General features: G+C 40.8%; 1 protein-coding gene across 1 annotated transcript in view; it reads right to left on the bottom strand.

Annotated features, from left to right (window-relative positions):
- MCF2L2 (MCF.2 cell line derived transforming sequence-like 2) overlaps positions 1-16,412 on the bottom strand; it is a 199,538-nt gene that overhangs the window by 44,010 nt on the left and 139,116 nt on the right. The window contains exons 16-18 of the mRNA XM_061192749.1: positions 3,363-3,429; positions 2,212-2,327; positions 979-1,048 (exon numbers count right to left, since the gene is read on the bottom strand). Coding sequence (XP_061048732.1) covers positions 979-1,048; positions 2,212-2,327; positions 3,363-3,429 — 253 coding nt within the window. The remainder of the gene's footprint in view (positions 1-978; positions 1,049-2,211; positions 2,328-3,362; positions 3,430-16,412) is intronic.

Here is a 16,412-nt window from a genome sequence, read left to right as displayed (position 1 = left end):
ACGTGACAATGTACACCAGACACGTGAATTAACTTACGTTATCGGACATGTGAACGCACGTTCACATCTTTGAAAGTTCGCAACTTGAAGGTTCGTAGGTAGGGGACTTACTGTACTGCTCTTAGACTTATCAATCATCATTTGAGCTGTTTAAAAATGCTTAAGTTGTTTGATCTATTGTCTCAGGCTCACAAAAAGAAAACAAGCAAGAGAATGAAAGGAAGGGCCGGTTGGGAGAGAGAGAAGAAATGGGAAAAGTTTAGAAAGCAAAGGGCACCGGGCTCATCTCCAAAGGAGGAGGAAGGAGGCACTTGGTGGGGAATGATGCCGGCTAAGGCATTTCTCTGAGCCAGCTCCCAGGGAGCACAACTGGCCCAAACAGCCAGCCTATTTATTGCCCAAAGCCAGGTGGAGAACTGGCGAGAGGGGAGAGGTCTGTGTGGTGGGAAGGGAAGCAGACAGAAATACGATGTTGTAGGACAGGAAGTTCACAAATGGGGTGCTAAGTGGAAGACAGGCTGTAGACCTAAAATTTTCTAACTTTCCTTGATGCCGTAGAAAATAAAATGGAAGAAAATATATTTTCTGTAGTTTCAGTTTAGTACTTCTTTTGAGAGTGTTACTACAACTTTAGTGAAGAATTTAAGCCTGCTGTGTGATTCTTGTCCTAAAACAGTTAGCTTAGTCATTCAGAGGAGAATCATCTGCCTCAGGGGTCTGGGGGGCCAGTCTTCCATTTCAGGGGGCTTGGCAGGAAGCCAGGCTTGCAGTCGTTCCCACCTAGCAGGGTGAGCTCAGTCAGGCTGGACTCAGCTTACACAGGCTGAAGTACTGCAAAGGACTCCCGCTTTGCATTCAAAAGGCAGATATAAGTTTTTAGACCACTTGTGTTTCCATTTGCCCTTGCCACTTACACAGAAAATTAAGGGCTGACTTTAATCACATGGTTATTTTGAGTTATTGGGAGCACAGACTTACTCTCTTGAGAAAGCAACGTGCCAGAAGTTCAGGGTTTTCAGTGCATTTTTCCAATTCTTTTAGAAAAGTCCTAGGGAAAGAAAACGATAATAATGCTTTGATTTTTACGTGTATGGGGTTAACAAAATTTTTTGAAGTAAAATCACATAAGGTTTTAAGAGGTGCTTAGAAAAATGCTGTTTTCCAGGCTTTACTGCTTTTGACTCATCTTCAATATGCTGATTTGGAAGAAAAAAATGTATTCTGTGACATTACTAGGATTCCCTGAAACCACTCATACCAGTTCTGGTAATTCTAAGCACCAGACACAGACAGACTGGATACACTGAAGATCCCTGCTACATGATAGTAATGTTAACAAGAACTGCTGTTGCTGCTGCTACTACAACTATCATGGAGAGCTGACTATACATCAGGCATAAGCGAAGTGCTTTGCAAACAATATCTCATTTAATCCTCCACCAAACCTTGTAAGACAGGGTTTCATAAGTGTGAAACCTGAGGTTCCAAGAGGCTGCATAACTTCTCCAGAGAAAGCAGAAATGGGATTTCCATTTCAGCCTTGTGTCTGACCAATGTACAACAGATGTGGTTAAGAAACAACTGTAGTTCAATTCACCAAGCAGTCTCTTCCCTCCTATCAATTAGATGTGTGATCCTGGGGCCATTAGAGTGAGTAAAGTTAGTAAACAACTTGTGGTTTTGTCATCTGTAAAATGAAAGGGTTGGAACATGATTTCCAAAGTCCCTTCCTTCTCTCATTCTCTAGAACCCAACACCCAAGCAACCCTGGGCTGAAAGGACAATTGCCCGACCAGTTAGCATTTTCTAACACTCTGGTTCCCAGCACTCCGCTACGATAATAGGTATGTGGACTTGTGTCTTGGTCAACTTTGTATTCCCAACGCTGAACACAGTGCCTGACACAGAACAGGTGCTCAGTAAATGCTGATGCGTGAGTAGATAAATAAGGAAAGGAACCCACAAATGAATACAACATCGATGCCTGACACCAGTACATGCTCCATTAATGTCTTTTCCCTTCTTCCTCGGGGACCTTGTGACACTTCTCGCCTCCTTCTTATCCCATCCTACCCCAATCCAATCCACTGACTCTGGACTACTTGATTAAGCCTAAAAATGTCTAAGCACTTTCATCTCCAAATTCCATCGGTCTGATTTCCATCCTTCTCTTATTTTCCATTTTCCCTGATAATTTGAATGAATATATACCTGTTGTGAAATTCATAAAGTTCTCTAATATTCCCAAAGAGAAATTCCTTGTTATTCCGAAGAACATCTGGAATTAGATGCTTCAGCCAAATAAAATCCATTGGAATGATATATCCCTGCAGAGGTGGAAACAGGGTAGGTTTTACAAACAGGAACATATAAGAGATGATCTGACTTAGCCACTCCAGGGACCAAAACTTTAATAATTGGGGAGTAAGGCACACATGTCCTGAAAGCCATTCCGTCAAATACATTCTTTTGATATTATTTTCCTCATGTGTCTATCTTCAGAAGAAGATGGCTTAATGGCAATAATAATAAGATGGCATTTTTATAGGAAGAACAAATCTATTTTTTAAATTCGTCACATAAGTCAAATGTGAAAGGAAAAAACTTACCCATTATTTTATGACCTGATGCAATTACTATTGTCTTATTATACTTCCTTCATGACTTTTTATAAAAAGCTGTTTTATATGGTTATAATCACAGTACATATATAATTTGTAGTCTGTTTTTCCATATGCATTTTAGACTCATAAATTTCTACATATATTGTTTTAAATTTAATCTTACAAGCATTCATTTCAATGTTGCTGTATATTATTAAAAATAATTATTTTGTAACAGTTGAATAATACGTCACTTAGCATGTATATAAGACTTTATCAACCATTCCCTTTTTACTGGACATTTGGTTTTCTTCTGATGTTTTATCATAAAAAATTTCTATTAAAACTTTGTACATATAGTTTATTTCTCAAGATTATTACCTTAGGAAAATAGAGAAAGTATAAATTTTCACTCAAGCAAAAAATGCTACTTAAAAGAATATGAAACAATTCTCTCATTTATTTATCAAAAACGTTTAAATTATCATACCCATTGTTGGCAAGCATATGGTGAACCAAGGTGGGCATTGCTAGAATCATGTGAATTGGTACAATCCATTGAAAGTTATTTTGTTACATGAATCAATAGTCATAAGAACGTTCTTATTCATACTGAAAAAAACACTTGTGATATTACAAGACCTGAAACTTTGGTGGGGATTCTAGAGACATATGGCAACTATTTTGAGTTTCTTTCTGCAACAAAACTTTTCCAGCTTGCATACATGCTTAACTTCCCCCTGCCCCAAATCTACTTACATCAATTATGTTCTTAATCTCTTTTATATAAGTCTCTTCCGTCTCAAGCAAGTCACGTATAATGCGCCTGAATCAGCAGCAGGTGGGAAGATGAAAGAAAGAGAGAGACAGAGGGGGGGTGGGGGTGGGAAGCAGTGTTTTAGAATTCTTTTAGAATAATGGTCATCAATACAGTTCCCCTTAGTGGCTCATCTACTTAGGTTGTGGTCAGTTCATTCTGTTCTGTTGGACACCCAAGGCCAACATCTCACAAAAGCACACTCTGATCACACTGGCATGAGAAGAAATGGCAAAGTTAAAGGACTCAAAATCCATTTATGCAGCCAGAGAATGACCTGTTTGTGAGCCATAGCATGGGGGTCAAGCGGGCAGACATTGGAGTCAGAAATACCAGGTTCGGATCCTTGGTCAGGAAGGTCTGCCTGATCCCTACATCGCACATGTGGTTTCCTAGATGTTCTCTCCAGCCTTCTGCTGTTTCATTGCTCACATCAAGATCTTGGACCTACAAGGATGCATTTTGTTGTGCATGGGGTTAGATGGATGGCTGTCCTGCCCCCTTCCTCTGGCATTCCATGTTTCCGTGTGATTGAGTTCCTCAGCCAGAAAACATGAGCTCTGTCTGCTTCCCCTGAGAAAGGCAGGTGGGAGGTGTGGTATGCAGAATTCTAACATGGCCCCCAAGATTTCTGGCCCCTGGTACACACACACACATCCTCCCAGTTAGTCAATCAAACACTAACTTAAGTGCTGCTGGGAAGGTATTTTGTCATTCGGTTTTGTTCCAAATCAGTTGACCTTAAGATAGGTAGATTACCAGGTTGGGCACATTCTAATCTCATGGACTCTTTAGGTCTGGGTCTAAAAGTCAGAGAGATTGGAAGCATGTGAAGGCTTTAGCACAAGGGAGATTCTCCTTTGCTGGGTTTGGAGATGGGGGGAGGGCATGTGGCAAGGAAGGCAGGCAGCCTCTAGGGGCCAACTGGCCCCCAGAAGACAGTCAGCAAGGAAACAGGAACACTAGTTCTGCGGTTGCAAGGTACTGAATTCAGCCACAACCATACGAACTTCGAAGAGGATACCTTCTAAGAAGCACAACTGGCCAACACCTTGATTTTATCAGTGGGACTTGAGCAAAAAGCCAGTCTTGCCATGCCCCGACTCCTGTCCCAGGGCAATTGTGGGCTGAGCTGCTAAGTTTGCAGTCATTTTTTGATGCAGCAATAGAAAACTAATAGAAAGAATGAGGCCAGTCCCCACATCTATCTCCAGACAGACTGCTTTCTTTCTCTCCTCAGGCTGTGTGGCCATACTTTTTTTTAGGGCTTTCTTTCAGGCCTCCAAGTGAATCAGTGTTTGTAGAAGTGTTCACATGTAGAATATATACATTTATGGTTTCCTGTGAGCTGTTGGTGGATTATCTATTAAACAGTAGCCTACCCTAGAAAAGAGTTTCTTTTCCTCTCATAAGAATGGGTATGACAAGGGACAAATAAAGGACACAATGTAGGAAATTCACACAAATACATAAATGGCTATTATATATAAATGGCTATTATAGTCTTATGAAAAAAAACACTCAATATATACGAATCCAACAAAAACATATTAAAAAGAAGTACAATTTTCAACTTCTATAATATGGCAGACATTGCAAACCTCAAAGGAAGACCGGCAGATGAAGATATGGAAACACACTCAGATAATATTGGTGAAAGTACAGATTTGTGCAAGATAACTTGGAAATATCTCATCAAAATTTAAAACACATGCTCCTTGACTCAGTAATTTCACTTCTAAGTACGTTCATTGTTTGTAATTAGAACAATAGAACGACAACACCAGATATAAACTGGAAATTACTTAAATTATGGTACATACATACAATGAAATGCTACGCAGTTTTTAAAAAGAATGAAGCTGACTGAATCATGCTGATATGACACAGTCCAAGTATTTTAAGTGAATTTAAAAAACAACCAAGATGTACAACAGTTTGCAGAGTATGACTATTTGTGTAAAATTTATACTATGTGTAAAATGAGTGTGTATGCATACATATATGTACAATTGTATATGCTTAGAAAATTCATGCAAAGAAACTTAAAACATTGTTAACAAGGGGGGTGGGAGAGGGTAGGGGTGGGTGTTTAGGATTAGCAGATGCAAACCTGTATATGTAGAATGGATAAATAGCAAGGTTCTACTGTATAGCACTAGGACCTTGGGGAAATATACTCAATATCCTGTGATAAACCATGAAGGAAGAGACTATGAAAAAGAATGTATATATATGTATAACTGAGTCACTTTGCTGTACAGCAGTAATTAACACAACATTGTAATTCAACTATACTTCAATAAAAAATAAATTTAAAAAAACACTGTTAACAGTGATTGCTTTTAGAAAGTGATACTGAAGACTAGAAATAGAGGAGAATTTTTACATTTTATTCTTCACCCTTCTTCAATCTTGGATTTAAACAAAAACTTTAAACGTCTACTGCTTTTCTAATTAAAAAAAAAATAGTTTACATGACGTTTTAAAATGAATGTTACTGGAGGTAATGACATATAAACCCCATTTGAGAGATATAAATAAATCCTACAATCTACCTATTTTATAGCTCAACAATTATCCTTTCTTAAAAATGACAAGTTCCGTATCTATTTATAAAAGCTTGTTATAAGGCAAGACTGATAAAGGATAGCCATTGACCAAGGATACAATTGCAAGAAGTATAATTCTACCAAAAAAGTTACTCTAAGATCATATTTAGCTAACGGTGTCTCTGAGTAAGAGGTTCTTTTGCTTTTTGTAAATCATCCTGAAATGATAGTTACTATGTCAGAAGGAAATATAGACCTCAATACCAGTCTGTTTCTATGAGCCATGACATAAAGCAGGATCACAGCAACAGTTAAGCATTCATAGAAAACCAGAGTACAGCCAGCCTCTTATGCCTCCGTGAAGCACTGGGCTTAAGCAACTTGGCAAGGCTGTTTAAGAATGTATTGACGATTAAATGAAGTCACAAGGCAGAAATAACTAGGTGGTGGGCAGAAGTCAATCTTATCATCCAACAGTTACATAAGAACTTAGAGACCCCTAGGAGTCTTTACAAATCTGACACAAGAAAAAATCCACAACTCAGAAGAAAAAAAGTCCCTTGTCAGGTCATATCCCAGTTCCAACTGCTTCATTTTACTTATTAGAGTGCAATGGATAAAACTCCAACAATAGAAAGTCTCCTGAACACTGGTAGCCTTCATTTCTGTTCAGATTTTTTAAAAAAAGTTCTCATACCACTGTTAACCATTCTTTTTTCTTTCTTCTCCTTTGTTTTCCTTTCAAATAACTTTATAAAATGGGAGAAAATCGATGATTCTAGCTGACGATTGCCTGCTTTATTATTCCAAAGCACATAACTTTGTTCACAGAAAAAAATCAAGGATTTAATATCTAAAGTCATCAAGTATATATAATGTAGATGAAAAACAGAACACATTGGGAGTACTCAAGTAATTTTAAAAACTTTAACACCTAGAGCAATTTATGCCCTGGTGGATATCTACCCAGAGGTAGAACACTGTAATTAGGATGGGGTTCACAATGCCAGAGCAGCCCACATGAATGTAGTCTACACTAAATGTATGCTCTGGCTTTGTTTTACATGTAAAAGTGGTTCTCCCCTCACCCACCCCCCCAGGTCATTAAGGAGGAAATGGAGGCATAATGTGTTTTAAGGGACTGTTTCTTCTCTGAAGCCATATTTCAAGGTAGCATAAAAAAAGAGCTTTGGAGATCTGGTTCCATCCTATATGACATCTCGTGTTTGTTTAAGATGATACCGTAAGCAAGAGGCAAGAAAGGAAAGCCTTTTAAAAAAATGAATGCAGCCCTATTTGGTAAGCAAGATCATTAATGTAGTATGTACATGTTAGGATCTCCTGATAAGTTTCTTCTTTGCCCACGCACCTTAATCTGTTCCCCCTTTTAACCCTTGCCCCTCACCCCCTCCCCAATTTCCCAGCTCTCCAGTAGAAGAGTATCCTTTTGGAAACCAGTCTGTTAGAAATATATTTTTGCTCATTACCTGTCAATGGAATTTGCCATCAAGAGATTTCATTTACTCCTCGTATTCTATCATATCACTTGCGTCAGAAAGTATTATAGATTTTCACTTTAAAAAAGCTAGTTTTCATCTAATACCCTCTTTGTCAAATGGAAAGGTCTATTCTTATCCTTTTCAAACCCTAGAGCATCTGACGTAATGGATACTCATCTTCTTAAACCTTTCTCTTCCTTTGGTTTCTCTTTATTATTCAATCTTCATTCACCACCCACCTCTCTGTTTCTTCTCTATTCCTTCCTTGCTTCATCTTCCTCCTTGTGTCTAATGTTGCTGCTCCCCCAAGGTCTGAACTCAGGTTTCCAGACTTCCTTCCCTCCTCTTCCCTCATGCTGTTGACTCTCCCACATCATCATTTTCCTGCCAGACTTTTGGTCATGCTCAAGCCCATGTTGCCAATGGTCTACATACGTCTTCACCTGGATGCCTCCCAGACACCTCAACACCTCAGGCTGAAATAGAACTCATCAGACAGAAATAGCATGCATATCGGTGGAAGGGTCATATTCTAGGGTCCCTAAAACACAGTTGTCATTGCAAACTCCTCCCTGCCATTATCGCTTACATTCAATCTGTCACCAAGCTTCATCTTTTCATCTCTGAACACACCTCTTGGAGTCACTGCTTATTCTCCATTGCCGACGCCACCAATACAGAGCAAACTCCCGAGCCTTCTCATCTTGAATACATTGGTGTGCTCCTAGCAGCTCACTCTTGCCTCTGAGATCTCACTCCCATCAATCTATTTTACAGAACTCCAGGCTATGCCCTTCCTAAAGCTTCAAGTCCATTATGCCATCATTCTCCCTCTTCAAAAACTTAAAATAGCTTTCAATTGCCCACAACTGTCAATATTCCTCCCAGGATTTCAAGACTATCCATTCATGTGAAAAGAATCTTCCTAGGGGGGCTTGCTCAAAAGGTAAGTACAGACCCACAGATTCAGAATGGGGAGCAATGAATGAAATACAGAGGTAGAATCTGTAATTTTCACAAGCACCCCACAGGATTCTAATGCGGATGTTCCCTTATTTGACTAAGTAACACTGAGCTGATCCACTACTTTAAGCCACCTACCCCCCTTTAGTTAGGCCAATGGTATCATTATTTTACACTTCTTTTCAAATTCTAATCATTCCTGAAAGTTCCATTTCTCCCATTTCCATGAAAACGCTTTCCAACAGCTCCAGGTGAAATTAGTACCACAGTCTTATCCTTGCTTCCCAGACAAAAACCATTAGATCCATTTACCAAGCGTGTACTAGCTCCCTATTATGAGCCAGGCACCATGATAGGCACTTGGGATAGAGAAAGGTACCAAAATGCCAGGCCTTAGGGAGTTCATAGTCTAATGGCAGAGACAAGAAAATCAGTGACTCCTGTGCAGAGTGATAGGTACCAGGTAGCCAGAGGAGTCAGGAGCACAGAAGGGAGGGGACACTGCCGATTTTGAGTTGAGTGAAGTTTAATCAGAGTTTTGAAAAAAGCAAGCAAGGGCACAAGGACAGGGAACTGTCCCAGGCTGAGGACGACAGCGCGGAGTAGGGAGCAAAGGTGAGAGATGTATACTCTCCCAGTACTTGTAAATTCTTTGGTGGGGCTGGGCCAACAGTCTAGTACGTTCATAAAATGCTAGAAGCAGATATAAACTTAAAGACCATCAGTTAATCCTTATATTACAGATGGAAAAAGAAAGCCCCAGAGCCATGCACTGACTTGCCCAAGGTCTCTGGCTTTGGCAAAGTCAGTGTTCTTCCCACTGCATTATGTTGCTCCTCTTGGCCTATGTTTGGGGTGCATCTAAAGTCCTGTTTGCTGATTATGAAATAAAACACAAATTAAAATGAAACTAGCATGGTGATATAAAAATACTGGGTTTCACGAAAATAGGTTTCCAAGTCTATTTCTGCTTCTAATATGTAGGGTAACTTTGAGCAAGACATTTTCTTTCTCAGGGTCTCCATTTCTTCATGTGTCAAAAGGCTGAATTAGATCATCTTGAGTATCCCTACTGGCTCTCATAGGTCATTCTCTAAATACATCATTTTTTAAAAATTTATTTATTTTTAACATCTTTATTGGACTATAATTGCTTCACAATGGTGTGTTAGCCTCTGTTGTATGACAAAGCGAATCAGCTATACATATACACACATCCCCATATCCCCTCCCTCTTGTGTCTCCTCTCACCCTCCCTATGCCACCCCTCTAGGTGGACACAAAGCACCGAGCTGATCTCCCTGTGCTATGCGGTTGCTTCCCACTAGCTATCTATTTTATATTTGGTAGTGTATATATGTCCATACCACTCTCTCACTTCGTCCCAGCTTACCCTTCCCCCTCCCTATGTCCTCAAGTCCATTCTCTACGTCTGTGTCTTTATTCCTGTCCTGACCCTAGGTTCTTCAGAACCCTTTTTTTTTTTTTTTTTTTTTTAAGATTCCAGATATATGTGTTAGCATACGGTATTTGTTTTTCTCTTTCTTACTTCACTCTGTATGACAGTCTCTAGGTCCATCCACCTCACTACAAATAACTCAATTTCGTTTCTTTTTATGGCTAAGTAATATTCCGTTGCAAATACATCATTTTTAATAAAATGTATGATGTGGTCTTTGGTCTAATCACACCTTGCTTCTCATTTCTCATAAGAAAAGAAGCAAAGGTCATAAGATTTTCTGTCCATTTACAGCCTCGATTAACTAAACAGTTAATGTGTGACTGCATGTACAATAGGACGGCAAGGAGAAGGAATCAGCGTGGGCTGGAGAGGTCTTGGAGGAGGTAAGATCTGGACTGTCCTGTGTAAGAGGTGACGACTTGCAGCAAGACAAGAGGGTGTTCCAGGAGGAAGGAAACAGGAGCAGGGGCTAGGAGTCGTGGCTACACCTGGGGCCTCGTGGGAACCAGGTGCTGGGGCAGGGTCTGGGCGGGAAGCATGGCAGGCAGGGGGAGCTGGATGGAGGAGACGGTTGTCATGCCAGGCTACGGTGAGACTCCATGCAGGAGCCGAGGGGAAGGTCCAGGAGACCGAGTTGGCCAACAGGGAAGAGAACTGTCCAGGAGCCCGTTTCATTCAGCACTGAATAGGTCCTGAGGGTTCAGACTTAGGAAAACATGTTCTTAGTTTCACATCCTTCTTCTGTTTTGGTTAGGTGTTCCATAATTGCTTAATAAATTCCCAGAACTATAAATGGTAACAACATGAAACACTATGGACCCACACAATGACCATGTTGAAATCAGTGATATTTTAAGCATTAATAAAAGGTCTAATGAATATAAACAGTTCCCTGTCTCCTGGAAGGCTAACAGTTGAAAGTTTTGCTTCGTTGCTGATAAGCCATCTGTTCTGTCTTCTCCTCTTTTATATCTTAGTTTCTATATTTTGTCTGATGTTAATTGGATTTGATCTCATTACTCTGATGTGTTTAGGGTACACTACCTTAAATTCTTTTTAGAGAAGGATGGGGCATAAATAATCATTAAAGTTTATCTGGATGGATGCTCACTCTTCAATATCACGTAATAAATAATGACAAAGTAATTTCACACATACTGCACTTCTTAAAAGAGGGATTGATTATAAACACAATCCCATTAATCCTAATTCAAGTTAATAATCCTGCATTTGTGTAGCATTTTAGGGATTATAATTTTTTTTTTTTTGGCCATGCCACGTGGCTTGTGGGATCTTAGTTCCCCAACCAGGGATTGAACCTGGCTGGGCCCTGGGCAGTGAAAGTGTGGAGTCCTTACCACTGGACTGCCAGGGAATTCCCCCAATTTAAAAAAAATTGTGGTAAAATATACATAACATAAAATTTACCATTTAAACAATTTTTAAGTGGCATTAAAATACATTCACAATGTTGTGCAACCATCACCAGAACTTTTCCATCAATCCAAACTGAAACTCTGTACCCATAAACACTAACTCCGCATTCCTTCCTCCTGCCAGGCCCTGGTAACTTCCACTCCACCTTCTGTCTCTATGATTTTGCCTAGGTACCTCGTATAAGAGGAATCATACAAAATTTGTCCTTTTGCGTCTGGCTTACTTCACTTAACATAATGTATTCAAAGTTCATCCATGATGTAGCATGTGTCAGATTTCATTCCTGTTTAAGGTTGAATATCTTCCATTGTTTGTATAGACCATATTTCATTTACCCATTCACTTGTTGATGGCCATTTGTGTTGTTTCCACCTTTTGGCTATTGTGAACATTGGTTTGCAGATCTTTGTTGAGTCATTGCTTTTACTTCCTTTGGGTATACAACCAGAAGGAGAATTGCTAAATTATAAGGTAATTCTATTTTTAACTTTTTGAGGAACCACGATATTGTGTACCATTTTACATTCCCACCAGCAAGGCACCAGGGTTCCAGTTTCTCCACATCCTCATCAACACGTATTAGTTTCCATTTTTAAAATAATAGCTAACCTCATGATGTGAAGTAAAATTATTTTTTTAAATGTGCATATCATCTTCCTTGATCCAGTCAACACCTGACAAAGAGCTCCTCCAGGGCAGATGTCCTATCATCCATCCCTTGTCCCCATGTCTTACAAATAGGAAATTCTCAATAAATGTTTATGGAATGGATGAATGGTAGATTTAAGGAACAGACACCAATTCTGTAAGCAGGAGCAGGCACTAATTGTTATTCTCATTTCACAGAAGAGGAAATTGGGACTCAGAGCATTGAGTGACTTGATTGAGGTCAAACTGCTGACTTGGTGCTGCCAGAAAGAGGTCAGGTCCAGGTCTTCGAGATCTAAAACTAGAGACAGGGGAACTGATGTGCCAAGGGTGAATGTCAGTCCACTGAAACAGTACCAATATTCTGACTCTGCAGCATGGCTCTGTAAGGGACAGGGCCTGCACAGTAAGGACACAGGGAAGCAGGTTGGAGAAAAAGGGGTGGCTCAGGCCATCATCCATTTATGCCTAGGATTCAAGGAACCTGGCTCAAATCTCAGAGCCACGGTGTATCCGCACATGTACAATCCAAACATAACAAAACTTCATGGGAGAGATTTCTGGTACCAAGTAGACTCCTGGAATACTGCTGATAGGAAAACCATTACTACCTCAATTCATGGGAAAGGGTAGTACTGGTACTAACTCCAACAGGAGTATCCAGTAACCTGATAATCCTCCCGTAAGGAAAAGAAATTGTGAAAGAGTTAATAAGCTTCTGCCTCATGCAAAGGGAAATCTATTGCAAAAAGGAAATTCCCAAAGATTAAAAAAAAAAGTGTATAAAATAGTTAAAGATCAAAAATTGCTGAAAAGACACACTGCTTTCTCTACCCTGTGTACCTTTTTGCAGACCTATTTGTATCTAGATCTACCAGCAGATATCCTATTATTCTATTAATTCCTTTCCTCCCAAGAGGGTTTGTTTGTTTGTTTATTATGCTAGAAACATATTTCTCAGAGATATTGCTCTTTCTAGGATTCCTTAGCCCTATATCTGCAGGATCAAATAGGTATTAATTAATATTGGGCTTTATGTCCTTAGACCATTAGACCAATCAAGACTGATTCATGAAATGTATATTTTTTCAGAGCACATGATTTATCAAGAACTTTAGAATTGGCTTTTGAAAAGTGCTGTTATAAGAAAAATCTCACTGTAGCTATTTTTAATTCCTAACTACTGGTCCATATTTTAAATAATACTCAATATAAATCTCAGGCAGGACTATAACTGCCTTTTAGAATTAATTTGAGTAGGATTTGAAGCATGTATGCTCCATAAAGCAGGCAATGAGCGCTTAGTAATTATTAACTGTTAAGAAAAGGGTAATAATTAGATTTTAGTTGTCCCTTAAATATTAGCACAACCAAACTTAAGTGCAAAATTTCTAACTCAAATGATTGCATCTGGGCCAGGCACGTAGCCCCCATGTCATAGTCAACAACTGTTTTCTGAACATCTCCATGTGCTGTAATGTTCTTTTTTTCCTCTGTACCACCCCTCACAGGATCCAAATAGTTTTTCTCAGTTTAGATAACTGCGGGCAGGCTGGTGCCAATTGTCTTTTAAAAGTTAAGTGTTAATAAGGTAGAATTCAAGATTGTCCCTACACAAGTATCACTCGTTCACTCAATTTGGATACATGCTCCTAGCTTGGGGAGAAAAAGGTAGACTTAGAGGCAGCCCCTTGGAACCTGCACAGAATGTTGTATGGCCCTGGGAGTATGAAAGTGGATATATGATCTGCAGGTGGAGAGGGGAGAAGAAATGCTGAGGGATCTAATGGCAGGGAGTTGGTACCTGGTCACTGTCACAGGGGCTGTTTGAGCATTTGCAGCATGGAAAGGAAACCTATGCCAGCCTCACTCCCACCCGCCAATCTTCTTCCCCCACTCCCTCCCCCGAGTGAGGCCCATTCAATCCACAGTACAGCTCTACTGCACCAAGGAGGGTCCCAGCAAGCAGGGCCTGTCCCAGCAAGACTGTCCCTGTCCCTGTGGGACCCCTACTGAGGGATAGGGGCACATGAGCGATGCCCTTATGTATTGATGTGGAAGGAGATGATGAGTTGAGGAGGTCCCTCCCCCATGCAGAAGTGAAGAGAAAGGAACAAAATGGGTTCTTAGAATGGCCTGTGGGTGAGTGCCTCTTTATGCTGTCAGTTCCCTTCATCTTCCAGCTCTGGGTATACCTAGTATGGTTTCATCCAACTGCCAAGATCCTGGAATTGAGGGAGGCTGGTGAATGGTGCCAAACCACAGGAGCAGAAGCAAGAGCTGTAGGAAAGGGGCTAGTGTGCCTCCAATGTCAGCATTTGGGCCTTGTTGGCATCGAGGGAGAAGTACACTGGGGCCATTGTACTGTAGATGAGGCTTCTTGGACCGAAAGTTTGAACTTTTGATGAATGTGGGAAGCGTTCAGCAAAAATTCAATTCAACCAGCCATTAATACATATTCACTCCGTGCAAGGCATTGTGGGAGGCTTCTTCAAGGGAACTGGAGATGAGCAGGATGTGATCTCCATCCTCAAGAGGTCTGAGGACTCTCAAAAGAGTAGGGAAAACAGATCCATAGATATTTATACAGAGACAAAATGCCACTGACTGTTATTGACATGTAACAAACAGCCTGGGCTGGGTCCACTGGCGAGAAGAAGGAGGATTCTGGCCCTTGGGGGTCATCCAACACCCATCCATTCACCATTTCACAAAAATGTATTTGAATATTCCATTTTAGACCTGCTAAGCTTAAGACTGATGTGACACTTAAGTGAAGACACTCAAGTTTGGAGCTCAGAATCTAGACTAGAAATATAAATCATGGATTAAAGGCAATGGATGAGATCACCAAGCAGCAAGTGTGGTGAGAAAAGAATACCCAGAAGGATACGTGTGGGGGTAGGAGGGGCTGGTGGGCAGTAAAGGAGGAGGAGGAGACAGCCAAGGAGTTGTTGCATTGTTTTAACTGCTGATGCTGTATTAACAGAAAATGTATCTCTAAAGATGTGAAACACAGCAGGTCCTTTTATAGCAATGATGATGATGGGATATAGCATGAAGACCAGCTCACCAAGTGAGAGGAGCTTTCTGTAGCCCACAGTGGGCATGATGACAGCTGTCCACCCAGTCTGTGAGGCACCATGCTCAGCACTTCACACATGTTACTGCTCTGTAGTCAGCCCTCACTGCACCCTTCCAGTCAGGAATTACCATGGGGCACAGAGAAGTTGGGTCGCTTGCCCAGATCTCGTGGCCAGCAGGAACTAAGTCAGGATTCCACCCCACCTCTCTAGCAGCCCAGGCCTTGCATAGACACTGACTGGTTTCAGAACACACAGCCTATGGTGTGTCTGAATTCATGGGACAGGGCCTGTATAGGGTCTGCGAGGAAACCTCCTACCTTCTACAGAAAGCACAACTTAAGCTAACAAGTCAAGCATGGCACTATGTTGATATGCTTCCACTGTGTTAGGTATTAAGCAGCAGTTATCAAACCTATTTCTCCTTTCATGACTTCACTAACACTTCTCTCTTTGGGTCTCTTTTGCTCCCACCATCTCCCAGGTTCTCTTGTACTCGTCTCAGTCTTCTTTTCCCCAAAACTAATAATACATGCTCTACTCTCTGGTCCTCTCTCCTATATCTGCTTCTCCCTCTGCTCTTTCTCTGCCTTATCTTCTCCCTTCTAAATCTAACATGCAAATTGCAATTCCTCTCATTTTTCAAGTTTACCATCCTGATGCTACAGGTTTCTTTTTCCACCACTTTCCTAAATTCTCTAGTGCTCTGTGAAGCAAAGTCCTGACGGTGAGATTGAAAGTCGTTTATAAATTTTGTAGTGGTCTCTGTTCACAAGCAGCTACTGTGGACACTGAGGGCAAGGCGACACTGTCTTCCTTCTTTGATGGTTAAATCAGGTTCACTACTATCAGTTAATTTTATCTCCAGCTAATTTCAAGCACTCCCTCCCAACAAAACAAACTGAGTACTTTGTTATATACTATCAAATCTATCATCCTCTTCCTCTCCTTCTGGGGTGGGATGGGAAGCCAGCCCGCTGTAGGAAATCATCCTCCCAGATGGGCAAAGAGGCTGTCCCTGTGCATGTATGTTCATGTGTGGGCACCTGGGCAGGCATTCTGGACCACCCCCATCTCTCATCCACATCCTCTCCCCTCCTCCCACCAAAAGCCCCACATCCTCTCACCAATCTCCTGCTTACTTTTGAAGCATTTCTCTGTCTGGGTTGTCTATCTCCATACAGCCTGATGTGAATATGTGATTTCTATATGTATTTATCAATGTTTGGTTCAGTTTGTATTTTTTGTGGGTACAGTCCTATGTGTTCGAGCACGCAGAATACACACATGCTGACACCTGCACCTATGTGGGCTTAGTTCCAGATGACCCGACAGGAATATAATGGCA

This window comes from Eubalaena glacialis, chromosome 6 (assembly GCF_028564815.1).
Source record: "Eubalaena glacialis isolate mEubGla1 chromosome 6, mEubGla1.1.hap2.+ XY, whole genome shotgun sequence".
Taxonomy (NCBI): Eukaryota; Metazoa; Chordata; class Mammalia; order Artiodactyla; family Balaenidae; genus Eubalaena; species Eubalaena glacialis.
Note: the sequence above shows the minus strand (reverse complement) of the source record. Positions and strands in the feature narration are given on the sequence as shown.